The sequence below is a fragment of the Pithys albifrons genome, chromosome 3 (assembly GCF_047495875.1).
Source record: "Pithys albifrons albifrons isolate INPA30051 chromosome 3, PitAlb_v1, whole genome shotgun sequence".
Classification (NCBI taxonomy): Eukaryota; Metazoa; Chordata; class Aves; order Passeriformes; family Thamnophilidae; genus Pithys; species Pithys albifrons.
The window spans coordinates 26,345,452-26,355,696 of NC_092460.1; the positions used below are offsets into that span (position 1 = coordinate 26,345,452).

The 10,245-nt window shown below is 43.5% G+C and overlaps 1 protein-coding gene across 3 annotated transcripts in view; it reads right to left on the reverse strand.

The window, feature by feature from the left end:
- Positions 1-3,060: 3,060 nt before the first annotated feature.
- The window catches only part of TBXAS1 (thromboxane A synthase 1), a 274,193-nt gene continuing 267,008 nt past the window's right edge, over positions 3,061-10,245 (reverse strand). For all 3 annotated transcript variants that reach the window (XM_071551088.1, XM_071551087.1, XM_071551089.1), the window contains 2 exons: positions 8,417-8,579; positions 3,061-7,797 (listed from right to left, as the gene is read on the reverse strand). In XM_071551088.1, coding sequence (XP_071407189.1) covers positions 7,723-7,797; positions 8,417-8,579 — 238 coding nt within the window. In that variant the 3' untranslated portion in view covers positions 3,061-7,722. The remainder of the gene's footprint in view (positions 7,798-8,416; positions 8,580-10,245) is intronic.

Genomic DNA, 10,245 nt, shown 5'->3' on the forward strand with positions numbered 1-10,245 from the left:
AATATGTGTAAACTCTTAGAGACAGTTAAGTAGTAGTAGTCCCTTTAGCTGTTTGGATTGCATTTGGAAATTAACAGATTAAAGAGATGTTTGCATTAAATCTAAACTTCAGACAAAAAGTAACACTGAACCTCTTTTCTGAGTGAGGAGGGTATCTTTTTGCTACTTACGACAAGAAACTGAGCAGGAACAGTGTAATAATCTGTCACTCATCCCTATGCCATGTGAGGAGAAAGATAAGCTGTGAAGGTTGTTTCCTTTTTTGGTAAGAGGTTCATCCTGGCAAGGCAGACGGCAAAGCCAGCAGAAGCCAAACAGCTTTGCTATGCCAGCAGTGTGGTATGGAGGATGGTAGTTTAAGAACCGCTGATTCCCCACCTGCTGGGTTGGGAAAGGGTCTGGCAGCCCACCAAAGTCAACACACTGCACCATTTAATGAGTTTTACCTGTAACCAGGTTAGTGATGCTATTCTGCCTCGATTTTGTAAGAAGTGGGTGTCAAAATCCTGCCTAAATGCCTGGCAAAGTAGGTGGGGGTGGATAAGAGGAACTTGAGTGGGTGGCACATACCAGCCATGGTGGGTGTGCTCAGTGCTGCTTGGCCTAGAGAAGGCTTGCACTTTGCTTCTAGGAACCATTGCTCAGGGCTGCCTGTGGGCCAAAGGGCAAGTGGGAGTTGTAGAAATGCTGTTTAACTTGGACTATGCCCAGCACAAAATCCAGGTGGGATGGCTGTTAGAGGGACAGGATTTTACTGGTGCTTACCTGTTTTACCAAGGGATAGACTATATGGGCTTCTATAGCTCCCTTACACTTCTTTCTTCAGGCCCAGTCATGAATTCATCTTGACTTGGAAAAATCCTACCAAACTGAGGGAATGTTCTCTCTCCTTGAAAGTAGCCCCAGTCCCCATTAGTCCAGGAATAAAACATCTTGGAGACACATGAGACTTTTCAGGGTAAGAAGAAAGAGAGCAGGGCCAGTATGAACCAAGCAACAACACAGCTTTTAAGTCAGCTTTAAATTCTTGGTAAACCAAGTTTTCTGCTGTAAAGACCCAGAATGGTCTGGTATCAGGTGACACTGTGTCCAAGATGCTCATTTCCTAAAGTACCACACACAGGCTATTCTGCAGTTTAATGCCAGATAAGAATAATTAGTTCAAATTTGCAATCAACAAAACAATAATTTCTCACATGCACCTCTGCTTTTCTAGGAATACCATTTACAAAGTATAAAACTGTAAAGCTTTTTTTCTATCAGCAGCCTGATTAAATATACCATTTTATACTGACAACTTTCTGTAATCGTTACAAAGATCAGAGATGTTTTTAATAGAAGCTTTCCTTTACCAAGCAGCCTTTGCTTTGTATCAGCTGTCAAGACAATGACTAAAACCCTTTTGTAACACAGACATGCCCAATTTTAAACAAACCCACAGCTCAGCAATGCAAGACAACACACTTACTGTTTCTGAGGAGAGGAATTAGGGAAGGAATCAGTATCTTTGTTCCTCCCTAAACCCACCTGCTGTTGACTGAAGAATGCTGTACCAGAAATGCTAATAGGCACCATAATTTAAGGATATAAGCTACATTTTGATGTTGCAACTATAATGTTGGGGGAGTGGGTTTGTGGGAGTTTTTTTGGTAGGATTTCTTTCATGGTTGGTTTTGGTTGGTTTTGGTTTTGGGGTTTTTTAAAATTAATTTTAAAGCCAACTCTGCTCAGGATCAGTTTGGGACCATTTTATATGAGTGCACAAACACACTGCGATTAATATGACATTACCAGTTTCTGTTTTGGAGAGATGCTGGCAGTTTTGTGCATTGTTTTTCTACAAATCTGTGCTTCCAGAAGGCTCACTGATCCCTTTAGACAGCAGCTCTGTAGGTGTGTTGCTGAGCTTACTCACATAGCCAGGGTGAGGTCCAGCGTCAATAAGTATCTTGGTACATGTCTGTGCAGTGTGTGGTGACTGTATCACCAACTGTTATTTAAAAGAAAAAAAATGGCTTGGGGCTCTCCCTGTATTAGTGGAAAGTTGGCAGCCTTTTCTCTGTCTTTTCTAGCTGTCTCACTCAGCCTGCATGCAGAACAAGGGTTGATGCACTTCCAGAAATCTGACTTCAGATGCAAAAATAATTTCTCTATTCCATACTACTCCAAACTGACAGGTGCAAACAGATAACACTTCCTAACCAGAAAACTTTGCAGAACAGTTCAAAAAGTGTTAGCAGAGACTCAGATGAGTTTACTTGCACACATACTGTCCATATTCAACTTGAATGCAGCTGGGAAAGGCTCTTGGTTCATTTTCCAAGTCTGTAAGATGTGGCATACAGCTGCAACCACTGCAGGACTGTTTTTTTCCAGAGTAAACACAGTATTTGAAATGGTACTGATGGAGAGGAACCTCTATGCATCCCAATTGTACCTGTTTGATGCCCGTGCCAGCAATAGATGCCCAGAGCCTGGAGAGAGATGGCAGGTCAGCACCTGAAGAGCAGCAAAAGGAATTCCAGCCACTCCAGCCAGTAAGTTGACTTAATTGGGACCAAACTTAAATGCCTCTGTGCAAAAACATGCAGTATGCAGAATAAAAAAGGGGGTTACAGATGTGCACATGCCTGCAGGTTTGTGATCTTGCTGACATCACAGAGACATGGTGGGATGGTTCCTTTGACTGGAGTGCTGGTGTCACGTGAAAGGGAGGAGAGACAGAAATGCAAAGATTTCTAGTCTTAACTGTATTAATATAAAGTTAATAGCTATTAGCGCCCTCAGGATAATCAAAACTTTATGAGCCCAGCACTGCCTATCAAAACCAGGATAGAACACAGGCTGGAAAGATTTTTGACTCCCTATGTAGACCTCACTTAAGCCAAAGAGAACTCATCAGCTACATAAGTGCCTCCAGAAAAATTAGAGCCTTATGAACCCAGCACTGCCTTCCGAACTGCTGGACAGAACACAGGCTGGAAGGACTTCTAACCTCTGCTAGTGAGGCAACACTTAATAGCAAAAAAAAAAAAAAAAAAAAGAACTTTCGTCACGATAACTCCTGAAATAACATTTATTAATATAGGTATGTGACAATAACTATATGGGTTACTTAGTCAGTGATAACATTTAGCTGCAGGATTGTACAAAATACCCCAAAAGACACCAGCACAACACACATTTTACCGGCCACCCCAGCAGTATACCCCTCCCACAACAAATGTAACTAACAGAGGATTACTAACCAGAAACACAACAGTTCAACACCACATGTAAATACACTCAGTAACCCAAAAAAGCAACAGGAAAAATATAGCCACTTCCCATTAACACGTGTACACCCAGTGAGCTATAACACATTATAACCAGTAAGGCATAGGAAAATAAAGAATTCGGTTGCTTACCACGGCAATGTCGATGGAATGGGGGAGACAGGGTAGCTCGTGGGTTGCCCTCCCAGAGGTGGAAGTTTTTCTCCCCAAATTGCAGTTAAACTGCACTTCTTTTTATACTTTTTTTTTCCTTCAGGTGGTTTCCTGTGACTATAGTCAAAATGTTCTGGGGGGTGATACAGATGCCTGAGGGGTGGGCTCCTTCAGCCTGCAGGGTGCCACAGGGTGTGCCAAAGAAAGGCCATGCTAATTTAATAACATTCCATTCTATGGTAACACCATCACTTACCAACATCCCTCTGGGGGGCTGAGGCGTTTCCCTCAACTCATTAAGGGCCATCACCCCACAGCTGGAAAGGCAGGATACAGTCTTTTGAGGAAGGACAGTTAAAGGAGATGAGAAGGGAGTCACCCTCTGTCAATGACCAGGTGGAGTGCATGGAGCTCCATTTGGGGATGGATGAGGAGCTGATTGAGAGCTTATAAATCAGGATTATAGGGAGGCATGAGGGGCCCAAGAAAGCTCATTAATATTCAAGGATAACCTCCTCCAAAATCAGGAGTGCATCCCAACAAAGAGGAAGTCAGACAAAAATACCAGGAGACCTGCATAGGTGAATCAGGAGCTCCAGAACAAACTCAAACACAAAAAGGAAGTCTACAGAGGCTGGAAGCAAGGACAGGTAGCCTGAGAGGAGCACAGAGAAATTGTCTTAAGTCAGGATAAGGTTAGAAAGTTAAAGCAAGCCCTGATAGAAATAAAACTGACCAAGGACAGCAAAGGTAACAGAAAAAGCTTCTATAGGTATATCGGTGATAAAAGGAAGAGTAGGGAAAATGTAGGTCCTCTCTGGAAGGAAAAAGGAGATGTGTTTACCCAGGAATGAGAAAGGCTGAGGTACTCAATGACTTTTTTGCCCCAGTCTTCACTGGTAAATGCTCCAGCCACACCACCCAAGTTGCAGAGGTAGGGACTGGTGTCAGCAGTCAGGACCAGTTTATCACCGTCTGAATGTGACCAAAGCTGTGTATTCTAAACCCTCCAGGTTATTTCTCATGAACTGTTAACAATGGACCATTTGCAGCTGCTGCCCAGGGCACATCCGACCCCTCAGGATGTGAGCTGGGTGTTAAAGATGCCTGCGAGACAAGAGCTGTGATAACTCCTCTCCAGGGAGTCATTAGCATCTTCGAACCCAGCCTGAGGGGGTGTGTCTGCTAATGGGCCATCAATGATTCGAAAAATACCCCATGACTCACAGAATTAGATCACCGATTGTGGAAGTCCCTGCCCTGGGGGAGGTACTGGGCATTCCCACTTAGACCTGAGGGTATATAATCTTGGGGTTTGGGGACTTCTGTGACTACTCACCGGATCCAGAGGACTAGAACCTCAAGAGGAAGAGACCACCACTCTTGACCAGACTGTGACTGTCATCTGCTCCAACAGGGTTTTTTCCCTTCCTTTTTCTTTGGACTCACAATAACCACATGGGGCTCAGCACAGGGGCTAATGAACACCATTCTGTTTGTCCCCCAGAGTGCTGGGTTGTACTTCTGGGTTTTCCGGGGAAAAACCAATTTCTCTTTGTATCACTGCATTCATTGTAATATCTTTATTATATTTTAACTCTGACTTGTAATCTCTTTTGTGTGGAGTTCATTTCTCCTGCCGGTTTACCTTTAAACCAGCACAAGTGGGAAGAGGCTTGGAGTATTTTGTCAAAAATGAAGCACACAACAACCTTCTAACTCATATAAAGAAGACAAACAAGCCTTTGGTAGCTGACTTCAGATGGAATAAGCTTTCTGCTCATTCAGGGAGGTGAGAGGTTTTGGAGCAAAGTCCATCCAGCTTTTTGCCAACTGTATGTATAAGCTACACTGTAAATCAGCCTCCAGGACACTATTTTCAAGGGGGAAAAATGATGGATAATGTGTAGAAACTAAGGTATATACAGTGTTGTTGCTTTTTAAATAAATGGAAATCACTCCATCAGCAATTCATATAATCAGTGTGTCTGTAATAGGGCACTTCTGTTTAGCAGGCCAGAGATGCTCCATGGAAATAGAAGCAATTCCAAGACTTCCAGGTCAACACTTCATCACTAGTACCAGTCTAGTTCTGGTTTAAAAAAAACCCAAAACCCAAAATCATGAAAGAGAAAAACACAATCTTTGAGGAACAAGATACAGTCATTTGATCAGTGTTCAGGCAGCATGTGGGAAGAATGCAGCAGCAGATAGGGACCTAGCCAGGGATCAGTGAGCAGATGGCTCCTTCCAGAAATCCTTGTAATGCAGATGAGCAGTTAGTCTCTTCCTCCTGCTGCCATGACACTTCTCTGTGCATACCACCAAGGGAGATGCTGTACCTAAGGAAACCTCAAGCAGAGAATGTCAAGCAGACAGAAGGTCAAGACATGCAAAGGAACCAAAGGTGCTTCCTTACTTACATAGTGCTATAAGAATTTTTGTTACATACAACATTTTAAAGAAAAAATAAAAGTCAAAATAAAAAAAAAAAACCAGACCTTGAGACTGCACCAACCTCTTCTCATGGTTTTGTTGTGGTTTAGCCCCAGCGGGTAGCTAAGCCCCACAGAGCCACTCCTTCACTTACCCCCGCAGTGGGATTAGGGAGAGAATTGGAAGAGTAATAGTGAGAAAACTTATGCATTGAGATAAAGACAGTTTAATAGGTAAAGCAAAAGCCACACACAAAATAAGAAATTCATTTACAACTTCCCATGGGCAGGCAGGTGTTCCACTATCCCCAGAAAAGCAGGGGTCTGGCACACATAATAGTGACTTGGGAAGACAAAGACCATCACTGCGAATGTCCCTCCCCTCCTTCTTCCTCCCCCAGTTTTATATGCTATGCATGATGCCATATGGTATGAAACACCCCTGTGGTCCGTGGGGGTCTTCTGTTCCAGCTGTGTCCCTTCCTAACTGCATGTGCACCCCCAAGCATCCTCACTGATGGAGTGGTGTGAGAAGAAGAAAAGGCCTTCACTCTGTTCGAGCACTGCTAATAATGAAAGACAAATCAAAAATAGAGCCCCATACTGGTATGAAGAAAATTATCCTAGCCAAAGCCAGCACAGCTGTACAGACAACCAGTTTGTGGTGCCAGTTGAAGAAAAATGTGGGAGTTTTCCTTGTGAGTTGATCCCTGTTGTGTGTTGCTCCACTGGCTGTGTGGTGCTTAAAGGGCTTTGTAGAGGAGTAGGAAAGAGCATGGAGAAAATGTGAAGAGTGGATCCATCAGCTATTTTGGCTGTGGAGATGCATGGGCACAGTCACACAGCTTGAATGGATCCATGGTGCTGCTGAGGGGAGTGAGGCACTTGGACATGAGCTGCTCCAGGGTCACATGAGTCAAGAAAGCTGCTGGGACTGATAATCCTGGATCCCATTCCTTTGCCATTGGCTCTAATGCATCCATGCTCTCAATTTCCTTGAGCCAAGGAGCTAGACAAGGATGGTGCCAGTTGTGGTGTTTGGAAAGGAAAAGCCTCACCATGAAGCAAATGTTGTATTAACACCTTCTGATTATCCTTAAATTTCCTTCAGTTGTCCTGCTTTAAATTCACATCTTTTTCTCCATCTTTACAATAGAAGTGCAGTAGCCAGCAAAATGGCTGTCACCTCATTTCTTCGGTCTTTGCTACTGAACTCAACTGGTAAGCAGGGGAACTTCTTGTTCCTCTTCTGTCATAACGATGCAATGTGCCAAGTGCAAATTTTTAATCTAAATGTATATAAAATCACTGCAAAGCATGAAGGAGGTACAACTCTTTCCATTTCACAGACACAGGGAGAGATTAATCATTGTGCAGGAGGCTCAGCTTTGATAGCAGAGTTCATGATAAAATCCAATGCACTGCATCCCAGGTCTTCTGCTGTAATTGTGGTGCCTTTGGGGCTTTCTCTTGAGTAGAAACTTTTCAGTGCATAAGAAGGATGTGCCACATAATGAATTGTAATTAAAATCGATTTTAAATTGCACTTACGCTTAACATCTGCTCTGTTTGTTGAACTTGAGCATGAGGAAAGCATTCTCATGGATGAGGGAAAGGAAAGACGAATGCTACTTTACAGATACTATTCACAGCAATTTGAAGATTGCCAAAAAAGACTGTGGAGCCCATTTTAAAAGGTGACTGGAGGCTCTCCTACAGGAGGGCAGTGAGGAAGAACCTACTGACCATCAGTGGGACTTAGGCTTCTACGTGTCTTTGGAGTTTCGAAAAATAATTATACCCAGTGAGTCACTAACAAAGGGTCTCATCCCAGGAGGCTTCAGGAAGTATAATTTCTTCTAGCGAGATTCTAGCATAATGTAGACTCCATTTTTTGGTCCAAGTGTGGCTTTTGATTTGAGCTGCAAAGGAATCTGAAAGAAAAAAGAGCATCTTACATACAGTTGTATGTGTTTGTTTATGTGTGTATAACACCCCCGCATACAGACAGACAGTTTTCCTGGAGAACCAGTTCATATCAGAATTACTGCAGAAGATGTAAAGTGCTTGTTTTACTCTCAGCTGTGGTAGTATAATATTAGACAGAATTTACAGAGGCTGAGGGAGTGGTTGCCCAGGTATACTGAACAGAAAGAAATTAACTCTGTAAACTCTAGAGCTGCTGAGTAAGTGGCAGGTGCAATGTACAGAGAAATAGGCATATAGCAAAGTGCTGAGATGGTATGAAATATGCACACCCATTCTCACCCTCTATAAATCAAGGTATTTTGACTGTGGTGTTGCTATAGTGCTCTCCACTAAGACAGGGCTGTGTAACCATTTCTTTTGTTGGAAAAATCATGTATCTTAAATCACATTTTGATTAAAACATGCAGTCCAGGCCTCTTGTCCCTCTTTATTACAGAAGTGTCTCCAGCAGTTCTCTCAAATGAAGAGAAGACACAAAGGCAAATCAGTTGTCCTGTCTAAGACACACTGTCCACTCCCTCAAGTTGATAAGTGTGATCTTTACGCCTCTGTTCATGTACAAACCTCAGTCTCTGGGCAGGTCTTGAATTTAAACTTCTGCAAAATCCTCAGCAAAGTCATTTTTGTCTCCAACAAACCCATTTTCATGCCAATGCAGCCACGGGGTCCTGCCCCAAAGGGCAGGTATGCAAAGGGATGTCGTTCCTTTTTGGCCTCCTCTGTAAACCTAGAAAGTGCAGAGATGGTAACCAGTTCAAGAAATGCCTTTTGCAAATCAGTTGTCCTGTCTAAGACACAATTCAGAAAAGCCCTTCTCTCTGCTCTTGGCCTAAAGAGACCAAGTTCGCTATTGGAAAACACTGACATTGCACATGGCTGTGTAATTTGAGCCATCTCAGTACTTCAGTCCAGTTGCAAAGACTAATTAATGTGTCAGTCTTTACACAGATCTGCATCAACTAACTGGCCTTAAAATACCTGATCAGCCCATTAGGAACAAGCCAGAAAGAGGGAAAAAAAATTCCTATTTGAACAGCAGTTCAAAGGGGGAGAAAAAAGTAAAATCCGTTTGCCAACATCTGCAAATTTGAATGTCTACTGGGGAGGATATGTACAGACAAGAATACAGTGTCCGAGTCAGTAGAGGTTATTAGGGCCAAAGCAGAACCCTCATGATGAGGCTCATCCTGGGCTGTGCTGAGTCACTGCCAAGTGATGCCTCCAAATTAGCAAACCTTTACAGTGATGGCATTACCCTGCAAGTCCACATAGTCCTCCCATGTCATAAGGTATTTGGAGTTCTTCAGGTAGTACAGAACTACTTTTCCAGTTCTGTCCATGGATACAGATTCTGTCACAGAATCATACAATCGATTGGGTTGGAAAAAACCTCCGAGATCATCAAGTCCAACCCTTGGTCCACTCCAGTCCGTTTACTAGATCTTGACACTTAGTGCCATGTCCAATCTCAGTTTAAAAACCTCCAGGGATGGTGAATCCACCACCTCTCTGGGCAGCCCATTCCAATGCCTGATAACTCTCTCTGTAAAGAATTTTTTTCTGATCTCCAGCTTAAATTTCCCCTGGCAGAGCTTAAGCCCATCGTGCCCCCTTGTCCTACTGCTGAGTGCCTGGGAGAAGAGACCAACCCCCACCTGGCTAGAACTTCCCTTCAGGTAGTTCTAGACAGTGATGAGGTCACCTCTGAGCCTTCTCTTCTCCGCGCTAAACAACCCCAGCTCCCTCAGCCTCTCCCCATAGGGCTTGTGTTCCAATCCCTTCACCAGCCTTGTTGCTCTTCTCTGGAGCCGCTCCAGCTCCTCAATATCCGTCCTGAACTGAGGGGCTCAGAACTGAACACAGTACTCAAGGTGTGGCCTCACCAACACAGAGTACAGGGGAAGGGTCACTGCCCTGGTCCTGCTGGCCATGTTATTTTTTATACAGGACAGGATCCCATTGGCCTTCTTGGCCACCTGGGCACATTGCTGGCTTATGTTGAGCTTCCTGTCAGTTAGTGCCCCCAGGTCCCTTTCTGTGCTTCATCTATGGGGTCATCCCTGAAAATCTCTCATTTCTTTGGATACAGTTTGCAAGAACTTGGACTGTTAAGGCCCAGAGAACTCAGGCAGAGTAGAAAGAGAGGAGAGGCAATACAGGCTATTTTGAGCTTTGGGAAACAAGAGTATGTATCTCCACTAATCCCATGCCTATGTTTAGATATCCTAAATAACATTAAGTTACTACTCCAAAGGGTAGTATAGAAGCCCATAATTTGAGACTGAGGGACAATTAACTTACTGTGGTAGTTTTAGTTAGGCCTCAGTTTAGCAGATAGTCTTACACAGATTAGGAGAGACAGGTGTCATCTGACTTAAGCAACCAAATAAATA